Source organism: Montipora foliosa, chromosome 3, assembly GCF_036669935.1.
Source record: "Montipora foliosa isolate CH-2021 chromosome 3, ASM3666993v2, whole genome shotgun sequence".
NCBI classification, from domain to species: Eukaryota; Metazoa; Cnidaria; class Anthozoa; order Scleractinia; family Acroporidae; genus Montipora; species Montipora foliosa.
Window position 1 is genome coordinate 65,667,322 of NC_090871.1, and position 22,500 is coordinate 65,689,821.

The following is a 22,500-nucleotide window of genomic DNA, read 5'->3' on the forward strand; positions in this document are numbered from 1 at the left end:
ACCACACCCCTGTCATATCAAAAAGGTTGAAATAGTTACGAAGCGATTAAAATTAAGCAAATTTATATTTTGAGATGACGTTCTCGTTGCCGTCGCCGTTGTCGTTGCTTAAGTTCCCTAATAGGGAACTTAAGCAACGACGACGGCGACGGCACCGAGAACGTCATCTCAAAATATAAATTCGCGTCATTGTAATCACTTTGTAAACATGTCAACCCTTCTTATATGACAAGGGTGTGGTAGTTCCTCAAAAATGACATTGGTTGGAACGGCGCTTAATTTAGGGGAGAAAATGAAACTTTAGCGTCAAGTGCTGACGTTCTCCTTAAAACCTAAAATTTGACTATTTCACGTTGTTGTTTTGCTGACGACGGCAAAGAAATGAACAAAAGTGAAAAATGCACGTGCAGGGCGTGCAAAGCTATTGTTTTTGCCCACTAAATATGCACATTTGTGACGTTCTCGTTGCCGTCGCCGTTGTCGTTGCTTAAGTTCCCTACTTTCTTCCACGCGCCAACCGTGCCTGACGGGCCGCGTTGAAGCCGGTCCTCAGACCAGACATTTATGCTTGATCGAAAACAAGAAGGTATTCACAAGTTATCAAGATGATTCACGTTACCTCGGTGTGCCTATCGACGTTGGGCAAACATAGAAGGGAAACAGATGTCATGTCCATCTTCTGACCAGCTTCAATTTTGCTTAGAACGAACTCACACAACTCACTGCTTACAAAATGGGAACACAACAGCGCCTGTGAAATGAACAGAAGATCGAAGAAGTACGTCAAATTTCAGTTTAGCTCAAAACACGGAATAGAGACTTAGCGACAATCTTTCAACTGAAATGCGTATCTGATGGAGTAAGATAATCTGCCAAAAAACCGAAGACAGAGATCCTGCAAGTTTCAAACGTTAGATCTTAGAGGACAACTCAGCTAAAAAACCCGAAAATAAGAAGTCCACGTACAACTGCAAAGTGCATCACGTCAATTTAAACCATAACTACAGGTTTTCACTAATTTCTCCATCTCTCATCGCTCTCGTGATGTCAGCACCATATCAAATGAATCAACCAACCAACCAACCAATAGCCCTTATCGGAGTTATCAGCGATTTTGCCACCTAAACGAGGCTAAGGGGTCATTTTGTATGGAATTGACCCTAAAGCCTCTTTCGCATGTAGTTTTAAACAAAAGAAAATGTACCTGCAGGCTCAACTCCAATAAGGTCTATTGCAATTACCTGGAGTTTGAGTAGATCCTCATTACAACAACAGCAGGAGCACTCTGGTTGGGTAGCACTCCCTGTATCAGAACTCAACTGAGGACCATAATAAGAAGCCTTGCTAGCGGATCGGCGCGAAGGACTGGAAAACAACAAGGATCGAGACAGCTGAGGAGAGTCTTGGGGAGAGACTGGCTTGGAACTGGGACAGCCTGGGACTGGCAAACTCACTGAACCTATAAAATGTTGAGCAAAATAAAAGCATCCAATGGCATCCTTGCTGGTTACGGTTTGAATCAAGAGAATTCACTCACCTTGAAACGGAGGTAGCTTATCCAGCCACAAATGACGGACTCCAAAATGTCCTTCGCCTTTCGGCTGATTAAAATAAAAAGAAAAGATTACAATGAAACAACACTGAATTGGCTAGCCAGGATTTTGTCATGTAGAAATCTTCTAAATTAAATTTGTTTCTTTGGAAATTTATCAAAACGAAATGGCGACGGGCGAAAAAATCTCGTCTTAAAATTTTCAGCCAATCAGAGGCACAAAGAGAAAAGCAATGGTGCCTCGCTTGGTTCATTTGATCATCTGTCTCTGTTGTGATTGGTCAATTAATGTACTTCCAGTACTTACAACGTGATGATGAGATGAGGATGGCATGCGTTTCCTTTGAGTTCTTTCCATTCTCTTCAAGTAGATTCCACAAAGTGACATCTGGAATGAAAAAAGCTGTATTCAAGAGAAGCTAAAGATGGATTACTCTAATTTTGTAAAACATGAAGGAATGTTTAGTTTACCACTGTACTGTCATAGGAATCCACTCTAGCTTTATCTGAAACGCAAAACATAAAAATGTAATTTTATTGCTGCAAACTCATCTACGCTTTATGAACATTTTCCCATATAATATACAAAGGTGAACCAGGAAATAAGTAATATTCACGCGGGCTAATCCCTGGTTCACTGCTGCTTAAAATGAATACAAGTTTGATAAAATTGAATGCAAAACATAATTACATTGGTTAGGACCTAGATAAAGGCAACTTATAACCTCGTTTGAAACGCTGGAGTCCACAGTACGCGACACTGCAAACAACATCACTGGAAAAGATATTCCTCAACCTAACAATTGATTGGATGAAGCTTCCGTCCAACGACTTTTTGTCTTGCGGTGGGAATGCTAAGTGCGTGAATGTGGCGTAGCGCGTCACACGTCGTCTTTCAAATGGAGCTTGATGCAAATCGCAAACGTATGAAGGACATTGCCTTCTTTGCATTTCGTAGAAAACAGTCAGTGCAGCTACCTCTCGTCTGACTTTCAGACACCGCAACTTGTCATTACAGGATGCGGCCATAAGAAACAGCTGTACTGACATTGTACTAAACATTTTGTTTGGAAAACGCTACTACATTACGATAAATAGCAGACCATTTAGCACAGCTTCAAGGAATCCAATGGCTAAATCATTGCGAACTGCATCTGGTTTACTGGTCTGAAAGAAACAATAGAAAAAATTGGTGAAATTGATGCAGGACTACTTATCGTGGGTCGCGGGAAGGTGGGGGGAGGGGGGAATGTGAATGTTTTTTCTTGTAATCAATCTTAGCATCATTTGGCAGGGTTTTGAGCGGTTCATCCCGTTTAAATAGAGGCAGGGCTTCGTTCGCAAGGCCAATGGGCCTAATTCGCGCGGCGGCCACATTGGCCGCCATACAATAGATTTCGTACCCCGAGCCTCGAGTTGAAATGTTTGGGAATGAGTTTTGGTGGGACAAAACAAAAGTTTTCAATCCCTCGGGCTCAACATGGCTGCCGTGTGATTTAAGGCCCGCCCATTGAGCATTAATTAATAATACTGGAATTTAACTAAACCCTTCTCACATAAAGATGATTGACCCCACCTCCTCTAACGGCCTTAGTTATACGATTTTTGTGACATTATTATAAGAACCCACACACAGTTTCGTCCAATAAAATGGTGTGGTTTGAAATACTCTCACAGCAAAAGTATTTATAAAGTAAAGTAAAGTAGACCTTATTTAACGTCGATAACTCGTAACAGTAACTTTTAATTACTGAGGTCGACGGTGCGTTCATTTTACTCCCCCCACTCCATCAGTGCTCCGTTTTACGGGTATTTAAAGCTACTTAGCTACACGAAAAGGAAAGGAGTCGAAACAAGGATGCGAGATCCGGGAATCGAACTCAGGACCTCTTCTTGCACCAAGGCCGCGCACTAAACGACTGTGCCACCCTTGCTCCTCAAAATGGTCTGGCAAGATGATTTAAGGACGTTCGCGCTAATTGGTTGTGCGCAACGTTACTGCGCATGTAACGCGACTGTAATATGTTACGCATTACTTTGAGCATTAGTGAAGTTGAGGTTTTAAAACCTTTGCAAAAACCGTGGACGGTAAGTCTTGCACAGCGTTGGATCAGAGAAGATCGTGATCAGTCAAAATTGATTTAAAATATTTATGAAAGTAGACTACTGCACGACTGATATTCGCGAGGTTTTATCAGTCGTGCACTAGTCTACTTGACTTTCATACAAATTTTTCAAGCATCAGTTAAAATAACATGGCGACAAAAACGCCGAGGAAAAAATTACAGGCCGGCAAAAGAATGACACATTTATTTCCGAATCATCATGAAACTTCAAAGAGAAGTGAGCGGGAGGATGGAAAAGCTCTGGAAAAGGTAGCTGATCGTTAATATAGACTAGTGGCTGAAAGTTTGGAAAAGTCGTGGACGAACCGTTGCGTAAATTTAATGGGGCTATTTTGTTTTTAATGTTTTTATTACCCTACGAACTTAAGTTCAAAGTGAATGCATGTTTTTAAAGTTCTTTTCCTTTACTTTCGTGAAAATTGAGCAGTATTTTCGTCCTCGTCCACTTGAATAGTGCGGACCTCCGTGGAAACTATCAGCGATTGAATTTCACAAAAAAACACACTCCAGACAGTGTGTCCAGAGGATGAGCATGACGGCAATGGGGAGATATTATACAAAACACCAACCAAATGAAGATGACCCCTGCTTAAAACGTCGTTGCTATGCTTGAAAAAGGTTTTTTTTTTCGGTAAAAACCGTTCATCTCTTCAACGATCGATCCTCTCTGGGGTTCCTGTCCTTGCCCGACAGGTCACGCAAAAGCGTGACAAACGAACTTTTCCATGAGCTTTGCAAAATCACATCGATTTTACTCGTTCAGATCATCGGTGACCCCTATTTTTTTAATCATGAATCACTTACTTTACTTACTATCTACAAAATATGATGAAATAAAAAAATTCTCACCGTAAGAAGTTATCTTTTTTTAACATTTTCTTTCCTCGTGCTATCGAATTCCGGTAGTGGTTGCAACGGATAGAGCTTACGAAAACACTCGTCGAGGATGAACTCTACTGTTTAACACATCCCTAGCGGCATACAATTATCTAAAAATCTCACTCCTAAAAACCTATGCATGGAAACTTTCACTTCAACAGTTTATTTTTATGATTTTCGATGGATGAGCAGATGAGCCTACATCTCGCTATTATGACCGATTTCTCGAAATTAAGGCATTTTTCCACTGCCATTTTCTCCGAAACAAAGTCGGTGACCCCCATTTTTTTTTTTTCATTTTTGGGATAAGTACTTTATGACCTAACTCTAGGCGAGAAATGAAGAAAATCTCACCGTAGGAAGATTTTGGCGCGAACGTCCTTAATAGACATAAACGTGTGGGGTTACATGGACAAAAAAGCCAAATGTTAAATACTTGTAAATAGCCAGCTGGTTTGCCCACGGCCAGTAGAGATTCTTAAAAGTATTTGTTGTCGTTTCTGGCATTGATTGTGTTTCAATGGCTCTGAAAAGCCCCTATGAGGAGTGGTCAATTAAGTGTGTATATATTTACATACATATGTACTCACCCCCAACAAAGTAAGAAGTGTTTCTAACGACAACACATATTTATCAAGGAGACGAAGAAGCACTTCCATGAAAGCTGCCTGTTCATGTTTTCTTAAACACTGAAAATAAAATAAAAAAGATGAAATGACTTAAGTACGTATTGTTAGAAGAGTTTTAACTCTTGGCTTGGTTTATCCGAGTACCTGAGCTAGGGGCGTGAACTGTAATCCATCTTCATGTAGCAGATAAGAATGTGTAGTCAAAACTTCAACAAGCTCTTTCTGTTGAATACGAAACAAGTGTGATGAGTGATAACTGTATCGCATTTGCTGATGAAGACTGTGTGATATACAGCAGAAAGCTTCGACTTGGAATTTTAGAATATTTTGAGATAAGATTCTTGATATATTAATATTTGCTTCAGTGCTCTATCACATTTACAAGTTACACTCAAATATGAATACAGTGAAATCTCTATTAAGCGACCACCCTCGGGGCAAGGGCTAGTAGCCGCTTAATGGAGGTTGGCCGCTTAATAGATGTTCGTCACAAATTAGCATAATCGTTAGTAGAAACGTCACCTTATTCTAAAGCAAACACCTTTAACGGCTTGTGACAACTTTCGCATAAGAGACAGCTCTAATACCCAACAACAATACAGTACTGTTAGAAAAAAAAACATATTCTCCTAAAAATGTTAAGATGAGGTTCTCCCAACTTAACAAGAACAATCTAAACTATGCCGCAAACTGAGTTGATTTTGTAACCGGAAAAGGCAGAAGTGTCTGTAACTGAAATGAAGCATTTCGGGTGCACAATTACTTTTAAAAATTCTTGCAAGGAAGTTTGTGGCGAAAAGCCAAACTAAGTGTATTAAACTCTTGGTGGCCGCTTAATAGAGGTGAAAACAAAAGGAGAACTCCCATCGGGACGGCCAAAATGTGGCCGCGGATGCTTAAGAGAGGTGGCCTCTTAATAGAGGTTTGATTTACAATATTATTCTACAATTATTTCGGGACTTTACTTTGATTACTGGAAGCTTAATAGAGGGTGGATGCTTAATAGGTGGCCGCTTAATGGAGGTTCCACAGTACAAATAAAAATATTCTTACCTTAGGAATTGTGCAAAGAGTAGACTGGGCATGATCAGGATCACACTGATGAAGATATAGCACTGCTCGGACGAGGTTATCAAGTGGAGACAGGCTAAAACCAAATCATAAACAATTCCGTCAAATCACTTCCACAACCCATTCAGGGCTTTTCACATTGTATGAGATGTTGCAAACAGATGCACATCACCAACCTGTAATTAACACCCTCGGCTGTCTTAACTTTCTTCAAATCTTCCAAAGCAGCCAAGGCAGTGTCTACATCGACAAAAAATTAATTGTTACCAATTCCACAGCAAAATAGGTTGATGTTTTTTCTAGAGCCGCATTTCGGCACCTCAAAGAGAAGTTGCTCTTTACAAGTGCTTCATTCCTGTAAGTACGGTATATATCCGGACTTTTCAAGGCCAATAAAAAGAAATGAAAGCAAAAACCAGAATTAACTAGACCAAATGGCAGAAGTAAAAACAGGTTGACTACCTACATGTAAATGCAAATTTTTCATGGCTAAGATTGCGTGGGACCATCAATGATACCATAAATGCTGACATAAGCAAAGGTATTGCGGCTTGGCTCAGCCAGTTCATCTATAATTTTCGTAGTTACTAAAACAAGGAATGACCTAAAATGACCTAAAATGAGCTACAACAGTATCTAACATGTCCTAAAATGATCTAAAATGACCTAAAATCACCTATTCATTTTAGGTCATTTTAGATCATTTTCGGTCATATTAGATATCGTTGTAGCTTATTTTACGTCATTTTAGATCAATTTAAGATACCATTGTAGTTCATTTTAGGTCATTTTAGGTCATTCCTTGTTTTAGGAACTACGCTATAATTTAGCCCACAACCTGATGCAACTGAACATGGACATGAATGCTGATGAATAGAATGCTTTTTCCTTGTTTAATGGTTGGCCTACTGAGCAGTTTTTGCCAGTAATCTTGCATTCCATAAAATTCACCGCTCAAAGTCATCATTGAGCAGTAAACCTACACCTAGGTAATCACTAAGTCCCACAATCCTGTAGAGTACACATAAAATTAACAAATTGAAAGTGGTTCAGCGTTGTCTCTACTCCTATCGACAACGATATTCGTCATCACAGTGGTCAAAATTTTACCACAATATTCAACGCCAAAGAAAGGTTGTATTTCAGAGCGTGACCAAAATCATGACTCAAAAAAGAGCAAGCGTTGTCTATAACTTCCTCGCAATACGATTGGTTTATTTCTCAAAATGGGCGTGTCTAATTACATTGCGTGACAAAATGACGCGAGCATGACGCGTACAGCATTGTCCAGACTCTCATTGACAATTGCGAGATTACAAGCCTTTGTGGTAAAAACTGCTTTTTTTTCCCAAAAAGACACATGAAGACAAAGTAACAAAAGCCATTCCCAAAGGTTACTGAAAATTTATAGCCAACTACGGAGAGGAACACCATTTACCCAGTTTAATTCACGGCAAAATTATATCATTTTTAAATGGTATATTCAGGGAATCCACATAACATAGGCTGTCTGAATATGTAATTATCCTGTGATCGAAATAACATAAGTGTATAAAGCATACATTGAACTAACCTGAAGAAAATCCACTAAGTGAAGACATGAGAATTATCTCAGAAACTCGACTGGGCTTTCCTTTCGAGTATAGTTTAAAAATTTTCTTGGCAGTATTCTAAATAAAGAAAAAATGAAATTTAAAACAAACTTTCAGTGAAGAGAACCAGGTTGAATAACTGAGACAAGTTGTCTATATCAGATTGACTTTGATAAAAAAAATAGATATTTACTGTTTATTTTATCAGCGCAAACAATTTGAGATTATGATCTTATTCAAGTTTTTGAAATAAAAATAAGTGATACCGGTAACTAAAGAAAGAATGACTCCAAGATCATTTAAAAGTTGAAGTTTAATCAAGAAAGGATAGAGTAGTTGAAACGTCATTCTTCAATCTTACTTTTGTTACAATACCAATACCAAGAAACTTTAATTCATATTTTTGGTTAACTACAGAAATGAGATAAGATATTGCAGCCTTGGTCTATTCTTCAGATGTCAACATCTAAACTATTATCTTTTAAGTCCCTGTGATGCTTATTTTTTCCAGGTTTTTAAATTTTTCATTCAAATATCTATAGTGTCTGGAGTGTAGTATTTCCTTATAGTGTAGCCAACAAATTTTAGCCTAGCCAGTTGGGCCCTGGTAACTAATGATGCCAAAGAAGTAACTTGATCGCATCTCTTCAGAAAAAAATGTGCAAAAGTGTAGTGCTACACAGCCAACGTTTGTAAAAACGTAACCCTTCATCGTCCTTGTACATGTTCATTGCCGTGACTTTAACATCTTCACTTCCCACCGCCTGCTCCTGTCTGACCTTGTAGCTCAGTCGGTAGAGTAGCTGTGATCTAACCCAAAGGTCGTGGGTTCAATTCCCACCCTGGTCAGAGTTAACTCTGTCCTTTTGTGGGTCCATTTCCATTAGTAGGGTTAACGCTCACATGGTTCATATGGGGAACAACTAGCACTTCACATTGCACTCTAATCAGTTAAGTCTGTTGAAATTTATAGTGCTACAAGGCCAACATTTCTAAAAACGCAACCCTTCCTTGTAAGCTTTTTGTTAAGACTTTGTAGAAATGTCAGACAATAGTTACCCTTCGGATTCAGAATGGAATTACATTCTTGACTTCTTTGACGTCATTAGTTACCAGGACCCAACTGGATCAGCCAAAAATCAAAGGCCCACTATGAGGGAAATAATTTTGAAGTATTTTGTTCCAGACACTATTTAACAATTATTCGCCGAAGGTGAAGTGATTATCAGTGAATATTCACCGAGAGGAAGTCGAGGTGAATATTCACCGATAATCACTGAGCCTGAGGCAAATAATTGTTTTAGCATAAATTATACACAGGTGATTATTTCAAAAAAGAGAAAAAAAACATTTCAACGAGAAATCATCTTCACTTACAGTGGCAAAACGACTACTGGCAGGCATTTTGTCCGTCGAGGTGATTATTGAGGAGATAATCCGAGACAGCGAGCCAATGAGAGCACGTGATTTTGTATAATCACCTGTGTATTTATACTAAAACTATTTAAACGAAAAGTTAAAAAACAATGAAGAACATAGGCATCACAGGGACTTTAACAAAACTATCCTTGTATCTTTATTATTGAAAGAGGTTTAGAATCATCCTTCATTTTATGAAGTCAAAAAATACTTGATTCTAGTTCAAGGAGAGCAGTTTCATTTTCTCCCACATTGTACCAAGTACAATTCCAATTGAGTGACAATCTGACAACCATGCACCTATAGCTACATGTAAGAGCAGTAAAAGCAGCAAAAAGTTTAAATATACAATGTTCCACACACATTGAATAACCAGCTGACTTTATCAATAAAATTGGCTCCTCTGTAACAAAAGCAAAAAAGGAAGCCCTTGCAGAAATGGCCAAGAGTGGTTTTGCATTTAAGGACGGTGCCTACTAATTCAAAGATATTTTTGCCCGGGTTTATGATCATGCAGGAAATGTACATCTGAACAAGTGTTTTTGAAATCCAAAATTGGGGGTAACCACGTATTTTTTAAAGATAATTCATAAATGATAAATTGTTAAAAAGCTTTAAAATACAAAGCAGTGTATGGCGTTCTTTCTCAAATTGAAGCTTAATTATCTTTTAAAAATTCATGGTTACCCCCAGTTTTCTTTTTGGATACCAAGATTACTTACTAAGATCTACTTTCTCCGGATAGTTTTAAACTGCGCAAAAATATCCCTGACTGTATTAGTAAGCATCACCGATAGGAAACCCGAGTATCTCGAGATGTGCAGAAAGTGTGCGCAATAACAATAGTAGGCACCGTCCTTAAATTTCAAGAACTCACAGTGGGATTAAAATTTCATCATAGCTGAATGAACGTTTTTCATAACTAAATGCAGTTCTTATACATATATCTTTCCTTGAAAATAGATAATAAAACTTTGTTACAAGTATTATAAACAAAAAATCACACAATCGTCTTGTACAAGGGGTAATTAACAGATATTGGTTGATGTTTTGAGACCTTTCTGTACGTATAAACATCACTCACACCTATTAATTCTAAAATGTACTCAACATTGTGTGATTTCGTTCATTAATAACCTCAGAAACAGTGACTGGTTCGTCAGAACCCAACAGTCTCTCATCCAAGAAGTGAATTAGACCATCTGCAACAGGCTGTCCGGACTTATATGCTCTATCGACAATATCTCTCAATGTAAGACCAGACATTGTGAAATAATCAACACTCTCTTTGTAAACACTTGGGATTCTGCAATAGAAAATATTGATCCTCTACATTAGATCTACTTTACTCTTTCCTGATGATGTCCCCACATTGACAAAAACTCCATGGATCCCAGGAGTTGATAAACATTAATTCATAATTTCCATAAAACCCCAAGTTGGTATCCAGACCCTTGAACTAAAACAAGACTCTTAAGTTTACGATTTTGGACATGACCACTGAAAATTTAGCACAGTTTGAGGGACTATTTTGGGTGGCAAATGTAATTTAATTTTTCACGTTAATCAGTGGTTGATGAGTTCAGACTTGTGACACCGCAATTGCCCTGTATGCATGATATCAACAATCTGCAGGCCTCTGACACAAATATACTAAAAGCGTGAATGTTGCTGGCATACAAACCTTGCACATAACTCAGCCAGATTTGCTGCAGACTCGCATAGCATTTTCCTCACTTTTCTTTGTTTCCTGTCTTCTTTACTCATAAAGTCAGATAAACACAATGTTCTCAGGAACAAGTGCTGTTCACACACAAGATGATGGTACACCTGTGCATTATGCTTCTGACAACGATTTGCAAGGGGCATCTGTGAAAGAGAAAGACATTGCTAATTAATATTGATAATAATAATAGGTTCACATTTACTTGTAATCATAATCTTCAAAAAACTTTAATGTGTAAAACTAAACAACAAGTCTCCAAATCAGCTATGGGTAAGCTTTCATCAGCCTACTGATCGGCACGAGCATGAAGACAACAACAGTGGGCTGAAAGACAACCAACAGTCAGCAACCAAACCAACTATTATTATTATTATTATTATTATTATTATTATTATTATTATTATCGTTATCGTTATCGTTATCGTTATCGTTATCGTTATTTATAAAAGAAAAAGAATCCCTGTCCACAAAACATGAAATTTAATTTTCAATAAGACTGCAAAAATCAAATAATTTATATACTCAAAGCTTGTTGATACATTGTACTTGAGACAAATAATCTTATGTGAGTGAATGTTTTGCATCAAAGACACGAGGATATAAACATTAATTTGGTTTATCAAACCAGTCACTAAAGGTCAAATAACCACCACTGAAAGACTGCAGGGCTGAGGTTTCGCGTATGAACACTTCATCAAGCAGGGCAAAATAAAGAATTACGACTTGTCCGGAGGGTGGGGGAGGTATCCCATTGCTGGACACATGGTACTGAAAAACCCCAAATAAATTAGCTGAATAAAAGGGGTACATTTAATTCCAGAGGGAATGATAGTGCCATACATGTACACTGTAGTTCTGACTGGTAAATAACAACCTTATTCATTTGACGCTTAAAAGAGCCTAATGATTTGGCTGACTTAATCCCATCGTGAGTGTCATTCATTCAAGTTGATAATATACCGTGCACCAGTGGCTCAGTTGGTTGAGCAGCGACACATGAATGAAGGGGGTAGTTTGTAAAGAAACTGTGGTGCTGCGTCGGTGGGGAAGTAGTATACAAAAATTTGGTTTTATCAACAGAGTTGATAATGTAAATTAGCCACCGTACAGAGACTCTAAAAAGCTGACGTTTCGAGCGTTAGCCCTTCGTCAGAGCGAATCGAGGAATTATGGGTTACGTGTAGTTTTTATAGTAGAGTAGGAGCTACGCTATTGGTGGTAACATGGCAACGTGAAAAATAGCAATATATTAGTTAAATGAAAAGCGTTGTTCCAGATTCAAACGCTTTTCATTTAACTAATATATTCCTATTTTTCATGGGGGGCATCTTTCACTTCCTTAAAATAAATTGTAAACTGCGTAACAAGCAGTCTGGCTAAAGTCCCCCACAAAGTATTGTAAATTAGTCCTGAAAAGCCCCGTGGGGAGAGACTAATAGCCTCACTCCACTTCACTTCACTTCACTGCATACAGTAAAAAGTCGTGTATAAGCCGCATCTTTTTGTCAAAATATTGGGCTCAAAATCGTAGGTGCAGCTTACATACGAGACCATTGCTTTCAGAGGGAGTAAACTGGCTGGTATGGAGTCACAAATAACCCTAAAAACCTTCAGTAAATCAAAGATTAAACATATTCTTAGACCGATCACTTCAACACTGATCTCTCTACTGAGAAAATACCACGCTATTCGGGAGAACTCATGAGGCAAGATTATCACAAGCAAACAGACAAATTTTGCTTTTTTCAAGATTTTATTTTTTTCTCAAAATCATGCTTGGAATTTTGGGGGTGTGGCTTATCTATGAAAATAACTATGCAAAAATGAAGTGAGAGCATGAAAGGAACGCAATAGATGACAGACAAAGGACAAATCCATCAGCCAACAAACAGCAGAGCATTTCTACAACAACCAACGTCAACACTTGGCCAATATCTTGGACTCATTATCAACAAGCTACCGTGACTCATACAAACTGTCCTTTAGTACATGAATTTAGTTTTGGTTTGTTCAGGAAGATTCAAAGGAGAATGGTTCAGTAAATGACCGTCATTCTCAGCTTGAGTTTTGCCATCATTATAACAACCAGAACTGCACTTACTCAACTGCAGTTGCTTACTTCAGTGCGGCCCAGTGGTTAGGACGCTTGCCTTGAGATTTGAAGTTCTCCGGTTCAAGACTCGTTTTGACCACTCACTGAATTTGTTCCTGTTAGTCCCTGGTTCAACTTCGCGGCCACAATTTTATTGTAAATAGCTAACTGGTTTGCCTCCCACCAGTTGGGATTCTTAACAGTTGTTGTTGTTGTGTTCTGTCGTTAATTGTGTTTCAGTGGCCCTGAAAAACCCCTATGGGGAGCAGTCAATTTAAGTGTGTATTGTAATATTGTAATTCACTTACCACAGCTTTGTAAAGATGCGTGGGTTCCATGTTCTGTAAGAGGTACACAGTCCAGTCAGCGTTATTACTGTCTCCTTGCTGTGTGTGTGGCTTTTGCACTCTGTTTCTATAACTTTAAAAACCACCGCTGTATAATTTCAGTAAAGTGGTTACAGAACATGCAACTTTTAACTAGAGATTCAATAATTTATAAATAAAGATAAAGTCACTGCTTACGAGCCAGAAGGCCCATCAGGCCGGCCCTTATCTCCAGTTTCCGTAGCATGAAGCGACTAGGAGTATTTACACTCCCCCCTGGATGGGATGCAAGTCCATCACAGGGTTACCCCCAGAATTACGCCGGTACCCATTTATACACCTGGATGGAGAGAGGCACCGTGAGAGTAAAGTGTCTTGCCCAAGAACACAACACAATGTCCCCAGCCAGGCCCCGAACCTGGACCACTGGATCCAGAGTCGAGCGCACTAACCATGAGGCCACCGCACCTCCCACAATTTATAAATGTTCTGTATTTATCATGGCATACTTCCCACGAAATTTCTTGCTATGTGTGGCAAAATTAACTGGAGATTTTACTTTTTTTCCCTCTCTCTGAACCCCCTACCCCTCCCCCCATTGGTGAGCAAAATACAACTACATTTGTATCGTTCTTGAATATGTTAAGCACTGTCATCTTTGCCAAAGCTCCCTAACATTATCAATCCTCACCTTCTGCTCCTTTGAAAAGCATCACGGGAGGCTCTGGTAAACAAGACAACACTTTCCTCAGTTGCCATCACATATCTTGATCCGACAAATGGATACATGCCAATTAAACAAATGTCCAGGGATGGCTGAGGACAACACTGTGTAGAGACAAAAAGAACCCACACATTTATTAGCTTGGTGGAGAGTAAAAGGAGGTGTTTTATGTTAATGGAAAATTGTAAATTGTGCATAAACATCATCCCTTAATTAAGTTATGACATGAATAATCCCAAGCAGTATTTAGAAAACAAAACGCCTTGGAGCAAAAAGTTCTAATGCTATAATGATATCAGTTAAAAGTTATGTTAAAGAAACTGGAACAAATTAAAGAACATTTTTTTAAAGCCAAGAGATAAGGAAAATCACATTCTTCTATTTCTATTCTTTCCATCGCCCCCGCATTTAGCAAAATGAAAGAATTCCCCTTTATAATTTTAAAGAAAATTAATAAATTCATTTGTAAGTAACACCAAATTCAGAAACACATTGATTTTCTTGGGATTAGCTAATCAAGCAGGGAAACAAACAATTTTTTTCAAAAAACTTACGTTATACCACAACAATTAAGTCTTATTATGTTTACCAAATTTGACTATTACTTCTTCAAACTACATTTTGTCAAACATATAGCGGTTATTGACCAAGCATGAGGTCAAGATGGCTGGATATTGGCCAAGTTCTTTTTTTGCATGTTTATGGACCAAAACAAAGTCAAGGTCCATAAACCCGCAAAAAAAAATCAGGCCATTATATCCAGCCATCTTGACCGAACAAGCTTGGTCAATAAAGGATTTATTATATGGGATAAAACTAAACTTAAAAAAATGATCTTTGATCTTGCGGGACCAAGCGAGAAATATCCATCTTGCCCGCTCGGGTAGCCAATCACAATGCAGGATTTGGTTCATCTTGCCCACTCACGGAGCTAGTCATGTATAATAACAGACTATATTACGCTGGAAGCCTACTAACTAACAATTAGACCCGTAGCCCTTGCGGGCTACGGGTCAATAGCCCATGAGACGAAGCTGAATGGGCTATTGACTTGTGGCCCTTGAGGGCGAAGGGTCTAATTGTTTTAGTATCACCCAACTGGTCGGACAGAAAAGGCAATAATAAAATTAGCAAATGCAAGTTGAAAATATATTTATTTGGGAATAAAACGAAAGAAAGCGTCACTACTAGATGACCATTACTAATAGTCCTCTAGTAGCGTAGCCAATCAAAATGCAGCATTTGCATTAGTCCACTAGTTGTGTGATACTAATGGGTATTAGTATCACCCAACTAGTGGACTAATGCAAATCCTGCATTTTAATTGGCTACGCTACTAGAGGACCATTAGTAATAGTCCCCGACTAGCAAAAATTTATTTGGGAAATTTATTCCCAAATAAATATTTCTTCAACTTCGCCCTTCGCCCTTACGGGCCTTGGCTTCGCCTCATGGGCTATTGACCCGTAGCCCGGTCTACATGTAATTGTTAATTACACAGTTCAAACTCCTCTTTTCTGCCTCTGCCCCGTTTTCGTTTTACGAGACATCTGGTTTGCCTCTTCTACTGGGCAAACCTGCCCAGAGGGAAGGAGCACAAACAGGACTCGAGGTCCTATGTGAGGTGCTCCACCTTACCCTATCCAGACCAGAAAGACCAGACCACAACACCGGGAACTACATGCCCTGCTCTTTACGACAAGTGTGCGGGTTCTTTTACGTCCCACAGGATTATGAACATTGAAGAGTTGTGAGACGGGACCTCCAGCTTATCGTCCTTATCCGAGAAGACTAGAGAGTCTAACCATTTGCCGATGTAATTACAAAGGTAGCACTTTCTCCTCAGTTATTTAAAGACCCTGAGTGTTGGTCCAGCCGGAGTTGAACTCACGAACTCCCGCGTGACAGCCCAGTGCTCAACCAACTGAGCCACCGGTGCGCCCCACCCCTCAATCTGTTTCCTATCATATCCTGCACAAACAACAGCAATAGACCTCCTCCAAGGAACATTCCCCTTCATTGACACTTACTTGTCTTAATCTTTCTAGATCAAAAACAGGCAGATTCCACCCACAATCACTTGAAAGCTTGTTAACAGCAGCCAAGTAAGCTACCTCAGACAGTTTAACATTGGGAGAACTGCCATGTCTCATTGAATTTGATGCAGCAAACAATCTTGTTCCTTGACCTGCTGACAAAGATGCCACGCTTGAACTGTCCTTGTCTTCTTCCACAGGATCTCCTTTCCTTGATAAGACTGGTGAAGATGAATGGCTGCCAGTGGAGAATCTTACAAACGTTTTTCCCGCATTGTCAACCGCAAAGGTGACATCTGAAGGTGATGATTCACCTTGTTGGCTTCCAAACTGAGACTCCTGAAGGAGTTTGGTTTCAGGAGGGTTTTCCTTCACGGCTTCAGAATCTGCTGTTAAAACTTCAAAATTTGAAACACTAGAACCACTTGTTGATGGCAGATCTTCCACGATACTAACAGGGCTATCACTTTGAATATCATCATTTATTTTGCTGGCATGATCTCCCAAATCACCACTTTTTAAAGAAATAGCATCAAGAGCTGAGCTTACACCAGAATCATCACAAGAATCATTTGGAAAAAGGATAACAGCGTTACTCTTCATGCCTTGAGGACATTGATCAGACTGACTCATAACATTCACCAGACCTTTGGCCTGTTCTGTCAAGGTCTGGTCCTCAATCAATAATTGTTGATCAGTCTTCCAATCAACAGCTGCATTCATTCGTATCCAATCAGAAGCAGCTGCATACATGCGCACAGTGTAAGTCTCAATCCCCTGTTTGGTGATAGCATGCAGCATGCTACTGCATGCCGACACGCTGATAGTATCACATGTGTACTTGTAATACGACAAAAGTTTACAGGTGTTGAAGACATCATACATAAAACCCTCCTTGGGACCTGAGACAAGGAAAAGCATCCCACACAAAGTGGGCTCTGAAGGACTTCTTTGAACCAGTGGAGATTTCTGCAGTTCTTTGATGTGATAGATTCCTGTTATGATAAAAAAATATATTGATTACAACAATAAAAAACTGCAATAAACATATCTAAACATTCTTTAAAATACTAAAAGCTTGGCTAAAAACTTTGTTAAAAAAACAATGTTTCAACATTAGCTAGCTGTCATTATCAAGTCAAATTTATTTGAAAATTGCAAACTATAAACACTAAAAGAACAATAGTTGATAAGGTGCCTGTATAATGAAAGTAAGGAACAATGAAAATTAAACAAAAAGTTTGGCACATACGGAGTCTGTCTGGATATTCAAATTAGGCTTGAGACTCTTAATGAGGAGCAAATTTCATAGACTAAGCAATCAAATTTGCCCTGGCACTTCCTTAAGACCTTAAATTGGCATTTTTTCTAAAGATCGATTTTTAACAAGAATGTTTAGATATGTTTTATCCCCGTTTTTTGTAGTTACATGTTTTCCAAAATCACTTCTTCTTCGTATGACAACAATAATCTTGGAAAAAAACTTGGTCAGAAAGTACAACTGATGATGTTCAATTGACCCAAATACCACAGCAGCCTTTAACCAGAGGGATAGTGTAGTAGCCCTTGCAAGGTGTCTACGATTTGGTGTTGTTTTGGTTGCTTAGTCTGATTCTGTTTTGGGTAGAAAGTCAATCACAGAACTGGCTACAATCCAGGGTCACAGGGACATTTTTTCTTCATAGTTGTGTTCACGAAGTTGATACAGTTTACATTTTGAGCATCCTGCTTCAAATTTTGCACTTTTTTTTTGGCTTTCTTCAAAAAGAAATTTTCTGCACTATCTATGGTTCACGATTTAAATTATTGTTGTTTCGCATACAGGCACCTCAAGCTTGCTATAAGATATGACGTGGGAAGGTGCTGTGTTTTGTAAAGGTTTGTATAAAGAAAAACTTATGTGACTGTTTTGAAAGGCAGAAATTACAAATATTTATCAAGCGGTGAGAGGAAAGAAGACAACACTCTTATTACATGTACATGGTGTTGATTTCATTTGAAAATATCTCTTATGTCTGACTTACAAAGCAAATTCAATGGGGTCCCTTTTATGACTATCCAACCTGAATCTTCAAAAAATCCATACTTTGTAATTTAGAAATTCCCAGACACAATCTGACTTTAATATTAACCCTTTCCCTCCTTAAGAGTGATACTTTCAGATTTTACTCTGTCTAATGCCAGATGATAACAATTATTACTCGTCATTGGGGGACTCTTAAGGACGTTCGCGCCCAAAATGTTCCCACATACAGCTTTTTTTAAAACTTGCCATGCAGAAAGGTAATGATCTACATTTTTCTCTTTAATGGTCCGCAATTACTAACTTTAAAATCTTGAGAGACCTGGATTGAGGAGAAAATGATGTCAAAGACTCACTAGTTTAAGAATGCAATGCATGTGTACGCGGCTGAATTAATATGCAACATGGGAATTTCGGGCTTTCAGACTTTTAAACTCACGTTTTGCATATATAATAAGCTCCATTTACACGCTGAAATTTTAAGCTAGTGAGTCAATGACATCACTTTTCCTTAGATCCAACCCTCTGAGGTCCAATTAGTCACTTTGGAACGTGAGTAATGGCGAACCATGAAATCCAAAACTTACACTTAAGTAACCAGGCTTTTGATAAAAATCAAAGTTCAAGATTTTACCAGTCAAGCGTTAAGCAATCACACTTTCAAAATCTCAAGAAAAAAAGGAAGTGATTTTTTGATCATAGTAGCACTTTCAGGGTGAAAGCATTTAAGCCCACTTTTTGACTAATATAACTATATCCAAAACAAGTTTTAGGAAAGGGCCCTGCGTGTAATATAAATTAAACAATAGTGGACTTTTTACATGTTTACAATAAATTAGCCTCATCCAAACACGAGGGGGAGACGCAGTCGAGGGTTTGCATAACTGTAGAGGATTCTCCCAACTCTCCGCGAGTTTAGATGACGCTGTAAACACGGAAAAAAGTCCTCTATTGCTTTTATAAAATATTTCTCAAAAATAATTCCACAAATGAAGGAAATGCTGGTCTTCTTCCTTCTTGACTGAAACATATTTTCTTGATACACGCTCATATTTCCTACCAGCTAAACAAAACACGCATCTGACAACGCATAATGAATAAACACTCATGTGATGTCACAACTGTGTTTACATACTCTCACCTAAACACACCTATTGACCAATGAGAGTGAACGTACTATCCTCATTATTTTTATAAATAATACTAGCTCTGAGACATACCGTATGATACTTAACTTATTCTTAAGAAGGCTAATTTAATGACATTGTACCATAGAACACTGCAAGATATATTGATTTTTATAAGGTTAAGAATGGGCTGGTATCAGAGTCTTTAAAGGATATTTTCCAGATAAATCATGACAAGGAAAGTATACATGTAGGTATAATTTAAGAAACTCAGATTTTACTTTACCATGTTACAACACAGTTATGTATGGAAACATTCCATTAAATTGTAGATTCATGGGTCCATGGCTATGGGCTAAACTTACTAAACAAGAGCCTAGAGAGGAATTTAATAAAGACATTAATTAACCCTTTCACTCCCAAGAGTGCCACTTATAGATTTTACTCTGTCTAACACCAGACGATTTTACTCGTCAGTGGGGAACCCCACGGGGCTGAAAGGGTTAACAACAGCTAGATTCACTCAAAAACTATGTCCCCATTAACCCTTTCACTCCCAAGAGTGCCACTTATAGATTTTACTCTGTCTAACGCCAGGCGATTTTACTCGTCAATGGGGAACCCCACGGGGGTGAAAGGGTTAACAGCTTTTGAAGCTACGATAAGTACCAGTAAGGAGGAGGTTTCGGTTTTTGTAGAAGGTTGTGGGAGGGAGTGTGACTTATGCAAAATTTGATCTGTAGCATTGGTGTTGTATTGGAACTTTATGAAATTTTAGAAATAATTTCTAATAATAATACGAATGATAGTTTGTTAGGTTATATATTCGTTCTTAAGATTTTATATTTTAGAAAACGACTACAGCAGTTTGTGTATTTTATCTAGTCACTGTTAGTTGGTATTTTGTGTCCCCAACTAGTGCCTTGTGGCACTAGAACGAGGAGACACTTTAATAAAGTTTATGTATTTTTATGTATGTATGTAAGTATTTTACATGTACATGAAACCCACAACAAAAACGAACATTTCATCAACAAAACACACCTTGTGTGTATGTTGGTAGAAGCTGCAAAGTGTGAAGTGTTGCTGAGTCATTCCCATCATTGGTGAGTTGCTCAGCCCTAAATCGGCGATACAACATTGTGAAACTCTTAACTTTCCACATGCAGCCATCCACAGGAATACCAACACCATATAGCCCTCCAAATGCCACAGTCACAGGATGCCCAGGTATCTCGGACACAGGCCCTAGTATTTCCTTTGGCTCTGGTGTGAAATCTTTAAATACTTTCTCTTGTCTAATGGTTGGGAGCAGTGCATCCCTGGTTGATTTTACTGCTGGTGGTTGCAAGGAGAAGGATGAGCATTCATCAAACGACCATAACACACAATTGTCATCTTTAACTGGTTGGTGAGTTTCCTGTGTTGAAGGGCCTTCCTGTCCCAAAAGGTTCTCTATGCTCCATTCAGATCTTGGTGTTGTCCTGGCATCAAGCAAATAAACATGTACCGGTATGTTAAAAAAATGTTACTGACTATGGTAATTTGTATTTTGATTAGCTCAGGCTTTTCCCTTTCCTTGGACATTCTAATCCACTTCCAATAAATTTAATGGAAGTAGAGTGCAACCATAAAGTAATAATTCATGATGCTGTCCTACATTGTACTCACTAGCAAAAACCAACATTTGATTTGATTTGTTCTAATTTCAATTGATTTGCAGTCCACCCAATAAGTAGAGCACTAATGCTTGGCTAAATAACCTTGAGACTTAAAGTTATTATTACAGTAAAAAAAATACACCGCTGCAATGAGTTAACTAGTCTCCCTTACATCTGTTTTTATTGTTACCACACAACACTCTTCAGTGGAGGGGAGCTTGTGGACACTAAAACCAGCTGCAAGGGAGTCTACAGATGCCACCAAATCAACCTCTAACATTCTCTTTAACTGTCAAAGTAGTCAAAGGATGACATCACAACCTACCGCTGCAGCTAGCTATAGTAACAAAATTGCTTATGTGCTGAGTGCAGTGGATGATCTTACACTCTGATCAGTGTCAATGGCTAAGGTAGCATTTTCTCCTTAGTTATTTTAGGACCCTGAGTGTTGGTCCAGCTAGGGTTTAAGCATGGCAGTCCAATACTAAAACAACTGAGCCACTGGTCTGCAATAGCTCATCCCAAGCAGTAGATCTCCATCCAGACAGCCGCAAAAATTATGAAAAATGAGCAGTCCTAGCTGGGTGAACTTTTGCAACTGTTGGCAACAACACTGTACTCTTATTTTACACTTCTATTGCTATGCAAAAGAAGTACCAGAAGTCCTTGATTGTGGCCTACTGGATCTAGAACATGCAAGATAAAAAAAAGTAAAGTAAAGTAACCTTCAAGTGAAGCTATAATCTTCGCAGTTACGAAAGCAATTTTTACAATTGCGTAGAGAAGCCTGAAAAATTCAGGACTTAAGTCACTTGATTTCATATCCGCAGTTCATATGATTCATTCATATACCATTTCATCATTAAAGTAACGTTATTTAACGTCGATAACTTGTAACAGTAATTCAACTGACAAACCTGAGGTCAACGGTGCACTCATGTTACTCCCCCCTCTCCATCAGTGCTCCGTTTTACGGGTATTTAAAGCTACTTAGCTACACGGAAAGGAAAGAAGTCAAAACAAGGATGCGAGATCCGGGAATCGAACTCAGGACCTCTTGCACCAAGGTCGCGCACTAACTGACCGTGCCATCTTTGCTCCTCATTGTTAACACAAACTGACAGGGCAACAATAATGTTCTTCACGTTAGATATACACTCAGATGGCCATACCTGTTCTGTACAATCGTGAATTTTCCACTCCAACCTGATGATGCAGACTCTTGTTCTGACACAAACACAAGTTTGAGAACCTGCACATCTAAATTAGATCTTACAGCTAGATATGAATCACTCATCACCAGACCTCTGACACTCATGCAAAGTTCAACGTCCAAAAAGTGTTCCATGTCACACAGAGCATCCCCACTCCTGGAACCATCCGCGGACATCTGATTATTCCACCTAAATAACCTCACGTTTTTGTCGCTGGCGACAGCAATATTTCCACTACTGGGGCAACAACATATAGCACTAACATTGGATAGTGTGGGAATTTCTACAACAAGAAAGGACTTG

The 22,500-nt window shown here is 38.7% G+C and overlaps 1 protein-coding gene across 1 annotated transcript in view; it reads right to left on the reverse strand.

Annotated features, from left to right (window-relative positions):
- The window catches only part of LOC137997987 (uncharacterized), a 31,208-nt gene that overhangs the window by 8,254 nt on the left and 454 nt on the right, over positions 1–22,500 (reverse strand). Inside the window, exons 1-18 of the mRNA XM_068844359.1 lie at positions 22,156–22,500; positions 20,367–20,806; positions 16,167–17,167; positions 14,104–14,240; positions 13,395–13,506; positions 10,953–11,137; positions 10,406–10,574; positions 7,831–7,927; positions 6,434–6,497; positions 6,240–6,333; positions 5,331–5,408; positions 5,148–5,246; positions 2,656–2,719; positions 2,024–2,058; positions 1,860–1,940; positions 1,538–1,601; positions 1,242–1,459; positions 620–751 (exon numbers count right to left, since the gene is read on the reverse strand). The exon at positions 22,156–22,500 is cut by the window's right edge and continues 454 nt beyond it. Coding sequence (XP_068700460.1) covers positions 620–751; positions 1,242–1,459; positions 1,538–1,601; positions 1,860–1,940; positions 2,024–2,058; positions 2,656–2,719; positions 5,148–5,246; positions 5,331–5,408; positions 6,240–6,333; positions 6,434–6,497; positions 7,831–7,927; positions 10,406–10,574; positions 10,953–11,137; positions 13,395–13,506; positions 14,104–14,240; positions 16,167–17,167; positions 20,367–20,806; positions 22,156–22,500 — 3,415 coding nt within the window. The remainder of the gene's footprint in view (positions 1–619; positions 752–1,241; positions 1,460–1,537; positions 1,602–1,859; positions 1,941–2,023; positions 2,059–2,655; positions 2,720–5,147; positions 5,247–5,330; positions 5,409–6,239; positions 6,334–6,433; positions 6,498–7,830; positions 7,928–10,405; positions 10,575–10,952; positions 11,138–13,394; positions 13,507–14,103; positions 14,241–16,166; positions 17,168–20,366; positions 20,807–22,155) is intronic.